Source organism: Blennius ocellaris (assembly GCF_963422515.1).
Source record: "Blennius ocellaris genome assembly, chromosome: 13".
In the NCBI taxonomy this organism is placed as follows: Eukaryota; Metazoa; Chordata; class Actinopteri; order Blenniiformes; family Blenniidae; genus Blennius; species Blennius ocellaris.
The window spans coordinates 3,201,738-3,215,575 of record NC_137662.1 but is presented as its reverse complement, the minus strand read 5'-3'; the positions used below and the strand labels follow the sequence as shown (position 1 = coordinate 3,215,575).

Here is a 13,838-nt window from a genome sequence, read left to right as displayed (position 1 = left end):
TGTACGTCCTTCAGTTTACGTAAGTGACAAAGTTCATGTCAGTCACTGGTAATAACCAACCCACTTATTTCCCTTTATTTCATTTTTTTCTCACACTTCTCGCCAGTTCAGCCACTGAGCCAGACCCCGTTAGAGCAAAGCATGATGGGGACAGAAAAGCCGGGCAGCCAATCACATCAGCTCTCAAAACAGGATTGTGAAACAGCTTTCTCTTCAATCTTTCTTTGTTTTGTTTTTTGTTTTTTTTCCCTGTATTTTTAGTCCTGACAAAAACAGAACACTTGCATAAGCTCTTGATTTGAGCTAACCCTCTCCGGCTTGTCGGGGCGGCTGGCTTTTTCGAAAACACCCCGGGCTTGAATGGCTGCGCGGCAGAGATGTTGACATTTTTGTAGCGATCAACCATCAAGCGCCGAGCGGCTGCATTCATGAGGCCAGCCTGTCGTCTGTCAGCGCCGCCGCCCTTATCTCCCAGACTCCACTCCCACCTCGCTGCTCACACACTCAACTTTCCCTCCTTCCTCAGGTGCATTTCTCTGTTCCCAGGGACTAACCACTCATCAGGACAATCATTTCACAATCCAGACAGTGTCGTCTATCAAATGAGAGACTTTATGAATTGTTTAACAAAAATACGGGAAGAAAAGAGCTGAGTTTTTATTATTATTATTAGTAGTAGTAGTAGAATTATGACTATTGTTATTAATTTGTGTTTTACATTTTTTTAAATCTGTATAACGTGTAAGAAACATATATAACTTAATTTATATTCAAAAGAGAAAGGAGTAAGGGATAAAATATTTTAATTTGCACTTATTTTGTTTTTGGACACTTAATTTTTTCTGCATGCTGACATATCTTGTAGTTTTCAGCTTTCCTCTGTTAAAAGCATCTAGAAATGACCGTGATTTGGTGCGATATCAATAAAGTTGAATTGGATTGAAATGAATTTTAAAATGCGCTTGATATCGGGGTATGTCTATGTTTGTATCTACGTTTTTATTTTCGTGTTTTCTTTTCTCCGACTAAGCAACCAATCAAATAACAAATGTTAAAGCATCTTTCAGTCGAAAGATGCTTTAACATTTGTTATTTAATTGGTTGCTTAGTTGGTTGGTTGGTTATGTGGTTATTTGTTATTTTGGGGGTTGATCCAATTAAAACAAAGGCTTTCATTGTCTGTCCTGCAGAGACTTGAAGCTGGACAACATCCTTCTGGATGCGGAGGGTCACTGCAAGCTGGCGGACTTTGGCATGTGTAAGGAGGGGATCCTGGACGGAGTGACCACCACCACCTTCTGTGGGACGCCAGACTACATCGCACCTGAGGTAGTACCTGCACACTGGTCGCTGAGTCAGCAACATCACCTGCTGTTAAAATACTACAGTGCAGGTTACAGTGTGTGTGTGTGTGTGTGTGTGTGTGTGTGTGTGTGTGTGTGTGTGTGTGTGTGTGTGTGTGTGTGTGTGTGTGTGTGTGTGTGTGTGTGTGCAGATCCTCCAGGAGCTGGATTACGGCCCGTCGGTGGACTGGTGGGCTCTGGGGGTGCTGATGTACGAGATGATGGCGGGACAGCCTCCGTTCGAGGCCGACAATGAGGACGACCTGTTCGAGTCCATCCTCCATGACGACGTCCTCTACCCAGTGTGGCTCAGCAAGGAGGCCGTGTCCATCCTGAGAGCGGTCAGTCCCCGGGGGGGGGGGGGGGGGGGGGGGGGGGGTTACTCTTCTACTGCTACTCCTGCTCCATAGACAGCATTATATTACTGCTCATTATAACTACTACCACCACTAACAACTACCACCACTATTACCACCACTATTACCACCACTATTACCACCACCACCACTACTACTACTGTTAATTAAAGTTATTTTGGTTTGTTTGTCTTTGAGTTGGTCAGTTGGTCAGTCGGTTGGTTGGTTGGTTGTTTGTTTGGTTGGTCGGTCGGTCGGTCGGATGGATGGATGGTCACTTGGTTGGTTGGTCGATCGGTCGGATGGATGGATGATTGGTTGGTTGTTTGGTTGGTTGGTTGGTTGGTCGGTCGGATGGATGGATGGATGGTTGGTCGGTCACTTGGTTGGTTGGTTGGTTGGTTGGTTGGTTGGTTGGTTGGTTGGTCGGTCGGTCGGTCGGTCGGTCGGATGGATGGATGGATGGATGGATGGTTGGTCGGTCACTTGGTTGGTTGGTTGGTTGGTTGGTTGTTTGTTTGGTTGTTTGGTTGGTCGGTCGGATGGATGGATGGATGGATGGTCGGTCACTTGGTTGGTTGGTTGGTTGGTCGGATGAATGGTTGGTTGGTTGGTTGGTTGGTCGGTCGGATGGATGGATGGATGGATGGTCGGTCACTTGGTTGGTTGGTTGGTTGGTTGGATGAATGGTTGGTTGGTTGGATGGTTGGTTGGTTGGTTGGTTGGTTGGTTGGTCGGTCGGATGGATGGATGGATGGATGGATGGTCGGTCACTTGGTTGGTTGGTTGGTTGGTCGGATGAATGGTTGATTGGTTGGATGGTCACTTGTGAGTTGTGTATGTAGTTGTTTGGTGTGATGGTTGGAGGGTTGCTTCACGACTAATACGACAACCATTAATTATGACTAGTACTAATCCTGATACTAATGAAGCTGTAATAACTACTACTATTACTCCTGATACTAACTACAGTACTGCCCTGTGGTGGGACCATGCTGCTGCTGCACTGGTTTCATTGACTTGGTTTTTATCACTATGTTGGACAATCGTTTTTCCTTCAGACGCCTTTTATTTTTCTCTTGTTGCTTGGTGGTCTGTTTCCTGTCCGTCCTCTACGAGGACACTGGATACTTTCCTCCACGTGCGTGAGTGTGTGTGTGTGTGTGTGTGTGTGTGTGTGCCTGAGTGTGTGTGTGTGTGTGCGTGAGTGTGTGTGTATGCGTGAGTGTGTGCGTAATGCCACAGGGTCACTGTGTGTATTTGTCCGTAGAGCTTTTTTTCCATCACAGGCCTCAGAGTTTACCTTGGCCGTCAGTGTGGTTGGACTGCAAAGCCTTGTGGGAAAGTGCAGTGTGTTTATGTTGGACCTGCTCTTGGACTCTGACCAGTCACTTGAGCGGCGCTCTGGGGTCTTGATTGGGCGGACGGGCCGTCCAGCTGAACCGCCCGGGGTCACATGGCGGAGCTTCTCAGCTCGGAGCAGCTCAATCACAGCTGCAGGCACAAAGAGACAGTCCAGGAAAGTCACGGCTAAAGCTAGGGTAGGATCACCAGCTAACTCCTTATTCTGTCATATTGGAATCTATCAGTGGAGAATTTTGATTTGTAAGTATGTGTTATAAGTAATATCCAAATTTGCAATACATCTATAAGTGATATGGTAACCGTGCCTGTAGCGTACAGTCAGTTCGTTCCTCATTTAAGCACTTTAAATGTTCACCAGCACTTTAAAATCAGCACGTATACAAATGCACACAATTGTTGTTTTAACTTATTTATTGAATTTTCTGTTGTTGTCTGTAGATCCGGCCGTCTGTGGAGGCAACACAAGAATTGATTGATCAATTGAGCATTGTGCAATATAAGTGTATTTGAGACTGGCTGACTCTTGTAGTTGTTGGTGTGTGTGTGTGTGTGTGTGTGTGTGTGTGTGTGTGTGTGTGTGTGTGTGTGTGTGTGTGTGTGTGTGTGTGTGTGTGTGTGTGTGTGTGTCCTGGTAAAAGATTCCCCCTGGAACAGACGCGGCTAAAGAAAGTTCCGGGCGGTACCAAGAGTAGGAGTAAAGTGGGGGTGTTGTACATAGTTTTATCAGGGTTCAGGATTTAGTTTATTATTTAGGTGTTTGGTTTTTTTTGGTGTATTTGCTGATATGGGTTTAGCTTCATTCACTTCTAGTTATGGTTTTGGTTGGGAGGATTTTAACTTTTTAAAGGGTATTTCAGGGACCTTTTAACAACATTCAGTGTTCTGCTGCTTGGAGAAACCACTCCTCAATCCTCCGATGCACTTTTTGGCACTTTGCACTTTTTGTTAAGATGCACTTTTGAAAATAAAACAGTAACAAAAAGAAGTGGACCCCCCACGAAGCTGACTCCGTCATCTCTTAGTACCAGTCCGGGGTCACGTCGGGGGTCCGAGGCAAACCGTGGCAAACTGTTCAATTACCTCTATAAAGTGAAGAACTTTAGAAAGTGCTTCCAACTCTCCAGCATGAAGGGCATTGTAGTGATAATAAAAACTGAATAAATAAATGTATACATCAATCTAATGCAAATTGTCAAAACACAAAGAGATTCAGTTTATCATGAGATGTTCGAAGCAGAAGTGTTTAACACTTATCTCTACTATTTGTGGATGCATCCTGTGAACGCCATTGCCAAGGATAGTAATAATAAGAATAAGAATTATTATTATTATTATTGTTATTATTATTAAAAAGGCCTTTCAAAAAAATACATTGAAATTTAATACAGTCAGTTTTGTATTAAAAGAGAGGAAGCTGGAAAAAGTGGATTGAAACAAAATTATGAAATGGACAAGAATAATTTTCTGAAATAAAATCTATTCAAAATCAGTTACAACTCAAACAGTTATAATAAAGAATATGACGTATACACTGCAGACGCTTCCTTCATTTCTTTTGTACTCGCTCATGGAGTGGTGGGAAACATTTGGTTCCTTTAAGAAAAAGGTTTTGAACCACTGGGCTGGAGGCCATCCTGAGGGGCTGCAAGATTAAAGGCCCGTGCCATAATGGATAAAAGATGTTTGTTTTCTTTCCTTGTGTTCTTTCAGATTCTCCTCATTTGATCTATTTTTATTCTCCTTGACTGTGTGAAAAGCCTAATCTCCTCCACACATATTGAACGTATTACCCAGGAAATAGAACATCACTTGTTTACGCCTCCTTGCTGGAGGAAACACGACAAATCGCACCAAAATTGATATTTTTGGCTTTTTCCTCACACAAATCTGATTTTATCCCGATAAATCTTAAAGTCACTTGTCGGTGAACGTCTGAAAGGGTCTAAAATACACTTCTAGAAAACGTCAGTTCACGCAACAGAAAACATCATTTTCCCCTCTGTGAAGTGGTAAATGAAGGGATTGATATCAATTTGATTGTTTATCATTTTCTAACTTTCTTGTTTTGTATTGAGGTGACCTGTCGATACACTGAACCAGTGTAAATACTGAGGGGCAAACTGAACGTGTCATGTGATTTGATTTGTCACATTTTCATGGGCCTTCAAAGACATTCTTGAAATGTAATAGCTTGTTGAAGCCTAAGTTTTAAGTTTGTGTTTTCTCCTTTTGTGATTCATAATGACTTTACACAAGCGACAACTCCCTGACTCTTCCAGTAGAATGTCCTGCAACGTCTTGAAGACTTCAGACCAAGAGGAATCGCCCGATCAGATGTTTAGGAGTCTGAAGTTCTAAAACAGAACCGGTTCTCGTGTGTGTGTGGAAAAAAAGTATTGTTTTCATTCTTTGTCTCCAGTTCATGACGAAGAGTCCCGTCAAGCGTCTGGGCTGCGTGGTCGCCCAGGGTCTGGAGGAGGCCATCAAGCTGCACACGTTCTTCAGAGAGATCGACTGGACGCTGCTGGAGCAGAGGAAGATCCGACCGCCGTTCAAACCTCGCATCGTGAGTTCTGTTTCCTCCCGCTTAGATCAGCTCGCCTTCCAGCATGAAGGTTGGTGCTTCCATCCTAATCTGGTTTTGTTATTAAGTATTGGTCATGTCAAGTGGCCAACCACTGTTTTAAAAGGAAGAGGGGAAAATGAGCTATTATGATGTGAAAATAATTTCATAATAAAATAACCCCCCCCCCCCCCAAAGAAAAAAAAACCCTTAAAAATATATTTCCAATACAAAGCATAATTTCTGCACACAGAATAAACTAAAACAAGACCATCACCACTCATTTCCAAACAGCCGTTTCCTAAATCGATCACAACAAAGTCAAACAAAGCAGAATTTGGAGCCGTCACACTGTTTATGTTCCATTAACTGACGTCATCTTCGGAAACCTGCCGCTAAGGTTTCTGGGAAATCAAAGACGGCGTCGCTGCAGCCAAAAACAGTAACATTTGACCGATTCAAAAAGTCCAACTTTCTCAAAGGAGTCTTCAAGCCACGAGAACGCTGGTAAATGTTGTGAAACAGATGGTGGTTCTCACCACATTGAATAGACAAACGGGATCTTGCCCACGCAATGCCTTGGGAAAATCCGTGAGTTTCCGTGATGCTAAGATGTCGACAAACCCGCAAAATATCAACGCTGAAAATACATGTTTGCCTGAGTGTGATGACGAATTTCCTTCAGAAAGGTGTTGATAAAGTACTATAGATGAACATCAACAACTAAAACGGGCTCCTAAAAATATTCATTTTTCCCGTGTGGATTCTGGTAGAATCATGCTAAAACTTGTTGGAAAGATTTTAACACGGATCAGTAGATAAATAAACATTTTAAATACACGAGGTGACAATTGCAGAAATATAATTTTCAATTCAATTCATGGGGTCTTTAAAAAAACGGTCTGCTGATGCTGAACTCTCAAAGAAATAATCTTCATCTCTCATCTGTTTTGGTTTGTTTGTTTGTTTGTTTGTTTCCTCCCAGAAAACCAAAAGGGACGTCAATAACTTTGACCAGGACTTCACCCGAGAAGAACCCGTCCTGACGCCCGTCGAAGACAACATCATCAAGCAGATCAACCAGGAGGAGTTCAAAGGATTCTCCTACTTTGGGGACGAGACCGCCGCCTAGCACTGAGACACACACACACACACACACACACACACACACACACACACACACACACACACACACACACACACACACACACACACACACACACACACACACACACACACACACACCAGGAATTATAGTCCACCGTTGTGTTTTTCGTGTTTCTGTGCTGTTGTTTGTTTGATCGTGCGTAGCCCCATTGGATGGCGAGGGTTTTACACACACACACACACACACACACACACACACACACACACACACACACACACACACACACACACACACACACACACACACACACACACATACACACACGCACGCACACACACACGGGCCAAGTGGACAAAGTGTGTGTGAGGAAAGAGACAGGCTGACGTGTGCATGCATGTGTCGTTTCTCATGTGTATCTTCTCCGCTCACCCTGAATGTGAATGAAAGAAGAAGAAAAAAATAATCATTGAACCACTGATTGTATTCACAGATCAAACGCTCTTCATTCGTAGTGAAACCGGATGCAGAACTGAGACTTTTTTCAGACGAAATTATGACGACGTGAAGATTTTAGTCTGAATTTCAGTCAGTGTTTTTACATGTGAGTCTGTGTTCGGTCTTCGGCGGCGTTACAGGACGACGGAGATTTAGGAGTTTGAAGTCCGGCCCGTGATGAACTTGGACGTCAGTCGGACCTTGTTCGACAGCCTCCAACCCCCCCCCCCCCCCCCCCCCGCTAGCAAAGTAAATGTGAATGTGTGCTAAATTCCAAACTGGCAAAATAAACGTTAGCTTAAGAAAAGGCCCCACTTCTGCATTTTGGGCTTCACGTTCGCTCTATCTTCGCGCTGTGATGCCATCCGCTTGTCTTAACGTGTTAGAAGTTCTTCAATGAAAGCTAAATGGTACCGTTAGCCACCGGCTAACAGACCAGCCAGATGTAGTCTGAATTGTTTAACTAAAATGGTAAAAATTGCAGTCAAAGTTTGTCTTGAGTTTTCAACCTGAGGATTTCTTCTCAACGTGCATCATGTGGCTCCAGCTGGTAAACACGGACGCAATGCTAATGCTGACGCATTAGGAACCCACAAGGAGATTAGCCAACCAGTTGGCCTCAGCTTTCACTTAACAGAAGACAATCTGACCTTTTAAGTCCTGTCTTTTAATCTGACATGTTGGTAAACACAAACCAGGAGGTACCTGGAGCGGTGCTAATGCTAACGCTCTCTTATATATAAAGTGAGCATGTCGGCAGGCTTCAGAAGTACTTCCTGTTAAAGACGCTGAACATCAGTCTTGTTTTTGAGTCTGGCTGCAGACATTGAGGTTGGCTAATGCTAATTGCAATGAGCAATTTCCATTTAAATTTGCTTGTAATCTGGTGTACGATTTGCCCGTCCACACGTCAAAGCTGAGGCGGTTGAGGTTTTTATTTTAGTTTTTTAACCGTTTTCAAGCTATTCTAAAGCCACGCCTTGTGGATGATCGGCCAGAAACGATGTGAACACAGCGTCGTCAGGTGGACGGGGCCTCAGGCTCCTGAGATGCTAAAGTTAGCATGAGTTTGATAGCCACATTATGCACATCAGTGAGAAATTCAGCAAGTTAAAACCAATCAGAATTGTTTTTTCAAGAACTTTCTGACGGATTTGTCCTCAAAATGCCTTGTGCGTGTGTGTGTGTGTGTGTGTGTGTGTGTGTGTGTGTGTGTGTGTGTGTGTGTGTGTGTGTGTGTGTGTGTGTGTGTGTGTGTGTGTGTGTGTGTGTGTGTGTGTGTGTGTGTGTGTGTGTGTGTGTGTGTGTGTGTGTGTGTGTGTGTGTGTGTGTGTGTGTGTGTGTGTGTGTGCAGTAGTGCAGTAACAAACAGGACCTACGGTCTTGACAACTAAAAACCCCAAATCGCTGCGTAGCAAAGACGGAACATGTCCACGAGACCGAATGTGTTGAAATGAATGTATTAGCTCTGCATTGTGTGCACATACATACATGAAGAGCCCTCCTCATGTCGTCATCATGTCAGTTTGTTGTTTCCTTTTTTTTTTTTTTTTTTTGTTATTTGTTTATTGTTGGCGACTCGTTTTACTGTATCGTCTTGTGCTTGCTGATGTTTTGGGAGTCAGAAAAACTAACCCTGTATGTCAGATCTCCTCGTCTGTGCTGATCATGGAATCAGAATCATGGAAATGTAAATCTAAAAAAACAACAAAAAAACAAACTCAAATCTGAGTCAACTTCTGATGTGTCACTTTATAGTAAGGTGGAAAGGTTCCTAACGTTTTCAGGAACGCCACATGTAATACTCTTCATAAGGTATTTTGTTCTCGATATATTTATTTTTTTTATGTTCTAATTTTCCTTCTTTCCTCTGATCTGCATAGTAGAGCTTAAAATGTCTCACAGAGCGATTCAGGATTTCTAAAATTGACCTCACGAGACCTGAAAGTGGCTCAAAATGACCAGTTCGGGTTTGAAATATGCACTATTTAGTTTATGAATCCTGAAACACTTCTAAAATTCCATGACAGAGTCGGTTAGAATCAGCCTGTAAAATATTTAAATCTATTAGTGAAGAATTTGTAGATAATATTGACATATGCAGCCGGTGCCGAGGCTACCGTCATTTTTATTCAGAATATTTGACAGAATCTTTCATTTCAAGAAGCTGCACTGAAACATTTCTCCAAAAACTAACATCAATTTAAAGAAACACGCGCTAATGCCTCGTAAACCCAAACCCTCTGCTGTGTCTTGTGGGTTAATTAATTCCTGAATACTCTTTAGTGAAACTGTAATGTGATGATTATAAGCAACTTTTATCTAATGCTGATCAGCTAAAGCTAATGTTCACCAGGGTTCCACTGGAGAATCAATTTACCGAAATATGCCACAAAAAAAACTAACTGCTGCAAGATTGCAATTAAATCGGCAGTTTCACAAAGATGTGTTTCCACAAGTCTGTAGATTGTGCGCAAAAATAAAAAATAAATTGGTGAAAGCTCGATATGGCGGAAAGATGCATGTAGAAGGCGATCTGTTAACAGTAAGATATTTAGCGCTTTTGTGGGAAACACTTGTGTGGATTATGACTGCGTCTGATGTGGCACCCCATGACCTTTACTTTCTCACTTTATTATTAGATCTTTTCAGTGTTGAACCCCATATTAGTTAATTTAATCATTTCTTATATTTGGCCAAATTTAACGTGGGAGAATATGCAAACTCTACACAAATGAGTCCTTTTGTTGGGAGTTTTATTTCATTTCAATTGAATTTTTAGCAGTATTTTCTCATATTCTGTCTACCTTGGCTCTTGTTGGCTTTTTCCTGCTCCTGGGTTTAAGTCGTGGGGCAGAGCTGAGGCTCAGGGAGATCATGCAAACCCCACGTAAGAAGGAACAACTCAGATTCAAACATTTTTACTTCACTGTGTCTCTCTGAAATTTTTTTTGTTCATGGTATTTCCATTGAAAGGTCAATAATAATTGCACTTTTCACAAGTATACACAGACAAATGCCAGAAACAGGAGTAATCTCTGAGATTTCTAATTAATGTAGCAGGAAAAGGTGTAGCAGCAAAAATGTGTTCATTATTCACAACCCGTTGATCCAGAGCCACATCTGGCTCTCCAGACCTTCTGTAGCGGCTCCATGAAGTTTATACAAAATTATATGGAAATAGACATTTTCCGCCTTGGGAGCCATTTCCATTGACTCCGAGCATTGTAGTCTTGTAAACGGGCCCCCAGAATACAACAAATTTAGTCTTTTAACTTGAAATTGTTGTTGTTCTAAATAAGGCCTCAGAAAGATAAAAACAGTCAAAATGCTAAAATAGTTTCAATAAAGGTGAAAACAGGTAAATGGCAAATAAAAAGTGTAAGTTGGCTGAAATACCTTAAAAAAACAAGGATGCGTAAAACAGAAGACTAGCGAAATGTCTAAAATAGCTAAAATCGCTAAATAATTAAAAGCGGCTAAAAGAAATGGTTTCAATTACCAATAAAGGCAGAAAGAGTAAACAATAAAGATGGCTAAAATATCTAATATCACTGGAAAACCTGGAACAACCAAAACTAAAATCGCAAATAATGTATTAATATATATATATTTTTAAAATCTGGCTAGAACAATTAGTAGTGGTGAGAACGAAAGGTAGAAAGGCTGAAATCACAAAAGATTTCATGATTTCAGTTTCAAGTAATTTTGCTACATGTAGCCAAACGATACAAACGATTCAGTGTTTCGCGGCTCCAGACGGATATTATTTGTTGCAAAGTTGGGAGAAAAGCGTCTGTTTTTGATGTGATGAAAGTGGAAACCAGAGGAGGAGGAGGAAGAGGAGGAGCGGATAATGAAAGGAAACAGTGTTACGATGCTAATTCTCTGTATCTGTGAAGCTCCGTCTGGACATTTCATGTGTGTTTTTGTTGAGATTTATATTTCTGTTGCGCTAACGTGCCAAATGTACTGTATTTTAAAAGGATGTGAAGGTGGACTTTAGGGTTTTTTTTGGAAATGAATTAAATATCATGACGTCAAAAAGGAGCTTGTTTTCCCTCGTTCTTTATTTTCTTTCCCCTCCCAAAAAAGTCACGCAAAACTCTGAAAGTAATTTGAGTTATTTTAACCGCAGATGTGTACAGCATAGGTCCGTTGGTGAATCTTTTCCATCTGAATTATTTGAGACGGTGACGGAGGAAGACGGGGTTATCTGTCTCCGAGATGCAGAGAAATGCAGCGAGGCCTGTTCTTGAAATGATTGATGAGAAACTTAAAGTCCCCAGTGAGAAGATCTAGAAAACCTGATTGTGTTGCTTCTCCCTTTCTCGTCGGCTTTCTGTTCACACCGTGTTATATTGAGACGCCAACCGCTATCTGAATCGCCACAGCCACTTTGATGCTAATGCAGGAAAACTTGGTGAGTTTAGCAAAGTACCAACCATTCAGACAAATAGCTTTTGGCTAATGCAAGTGAGCAGGGTATTGAGAACCATAGATATAAACACTAGATGTCGCCTATCAGCGCCTGTTGACACGACGTACCTACGGCGCCACCATCTTGGGGAGGTCCCCGCTCGTGCTAAACAAAGATTCCAGGCTAGAAAATCCACAAAAACATTGTAGCTCGCTCGCTCATCCACGTAGCAACACATATGATACCTAATTTTAAAGCTGAGGAAAATCTCTATCATGGAAGACTTTCCCACCTTCCAATATTTTTTACATGAGGGTTCCAACGGGATAGAGCATTTCCTCATGTTTAAAATGAGGTATGAGTTGTGTTGCTACGTGGACTAGCAATGAGCTACGAATGTTTTTGTGGATTTTCTAGTCAGTTTAGCATATTGGGGTGACCTCCCCAAGATGGCAGCGCTGTAGGTACGTCACCGGCCACGACATGAGGCAGCTAGCGATTTATGTCTATGTAGAGAACTATAGGTCTGCTCGCAGCTGGAGACAAGAGTTAGCATCACACAGGCATCGCTGGATGCTGTTTCTGAGCTAATTATTAGCCTGGTGAGCAGGACGGAGACAGCAGCTCTGCAACGGTTTTCACTTACAATAATAGTAACAAGCTCACTGAAATATTAAAGGAGTCACCACCTGGTGTATCCAGTCTCCCATTGTCTTTAAAGCAATTTTTTAATTTTATTAGGAAAACAAAAATCAAACAAGGAGCTCGTTCTGATCCTTTTTCATGCCGCAACTTCCTCTCGCCAGGGTACATGTGAGATTTTGACTAGTACGGATGTTAGGCACGTGTTGACTGGCCGCAGGGACTGTCAGTCGTGGATAGCCATAGCATAGCCGTCTTTTTCTCACACAAAAAATGGAAATAAAAAGAACGATCATAACGCCATCTACACAGCAACGCATCCTGAAGATTTGAAATGCTTTGTAATTAAAATCCTTTGTAAATCACATGGGGTTCAAAGTTTTTTTCAGTCCCGTTAGAGGCTAGTGGCTAAATCCACAAGAGGAGGGTTTCTGGTAAGAGCTCAATCAAAATCTCCCATTTTGGGGTGCGCCCCCTTGTGGGCGATTCTGGTTTGAACAAAGAGCCCAAACAAAAAAACTCTAGATTTTCACGTTTCAACTGAGATCCAACATCAATATTCATGTTTTAATAAGGGAAAGTTTGATTTCCCGGTGATGACTCCTTTAGGAATTGGAATACTTTATATCTTCATCTGGAAGTTTTTTTTAACTGTTTGGATGGAAATCTATGCTCATTTAAAATCTTGCTGATGTTACCAATGAATTCAGGGAGCAGGATAGAGGCTTTACAAATGTTTTCATTGTTGAAAGCTTAAACCTTAAGTAGTGATGTCATGAGTTATTTATCCACAGCAATGTATCTATTTAGCAGCTCTGTTTTGTTAGCTGCTAACGCAAACATATTTCACATAATGTTAATGCTAACTGTGAGCCAATTTAGTATAACACAGAGACAGCAACTGTGCAGAATTAAGACTTTTCCCCACCACAGTATTGTATGTATTTATCAAGAAGGAGCCGTTTTACTGCTTTGGATAGAAGCTTCCACTTATTAAACAAATGCTAATGCTAACAGTTAGCAATAGCAGCTAACTAATCAGTTAATTACTGACATAAACATGACATTACTGTAGAAGGCGGCTTATTACCTTATAAAAAGGTGATTAATAAAGATGATGACTGCATGCCAGACTTGCTCTGACCTGAAAACAGGAGTGTTAAGAGGGAAAGTCCTTGTTCTGAGGTGCGTGTCGTTACAAGCTGGTGTTTATCGTTCATGTTGCAGGCGTGGAAAGTACGAATTGACAAGACGGGTGTTTTTATTATTTCATTCAAGTGTGAGCAGATTAAAACACTTTTCAAAACACTCGAGCAGATGAGTGAGGAGATAAAACAACAGGGGAGGTTTCACTCCGTCACTAATGTCCACAGTGTTCACTCAACATGTTGAAAGTGGAGATCTAATTCAGTTTATTCTCACTCACCTGTTTAGTTTTCCCTTTAATAATTTAATAATGAAATATGTGCACTTTTGCATGTTCCCTCACAGATTTTACTGTAAATAAATGACACTTAATGTTAATTTCTAATTTTTGGTGATTTGT

At 41.7% G+C, this 13,838-nt stretch overlaps 1 protein-coding gene across 1 annotated transcript in view; it reads left to right on the top strand.

Annotated features, from left to right (window-relative positions):
* The window catches only part of LOC308138105 (protein kinase C epsilon type-like), a gene marked incomplete at its 5' end in the record, with an annotated part of 79,945 nt that extends 72,922 nt beyond the window's left edge, over positions 1-7,023 (top strand). Inside the window, 4 exon segments of the mRNA XM_080507077.1 lie at positions 1,191-1,329; positions 1,496-1,684; positions 5,484-5,630; positions 6,613-7,023. Of these exon segments, the coding sequence (XP_080363203.1) occupies positions 1,191-1,329; positions 1,496-1,684; positions 5,484-5,630; positions 6,613-6,759 (622 nt within the window). The 3' untranslated portion in view covers positions 6,760-7,023.
* Between the last annotated feature and the right edge of the window lie 6,815 nt (positions 7,024-13,838).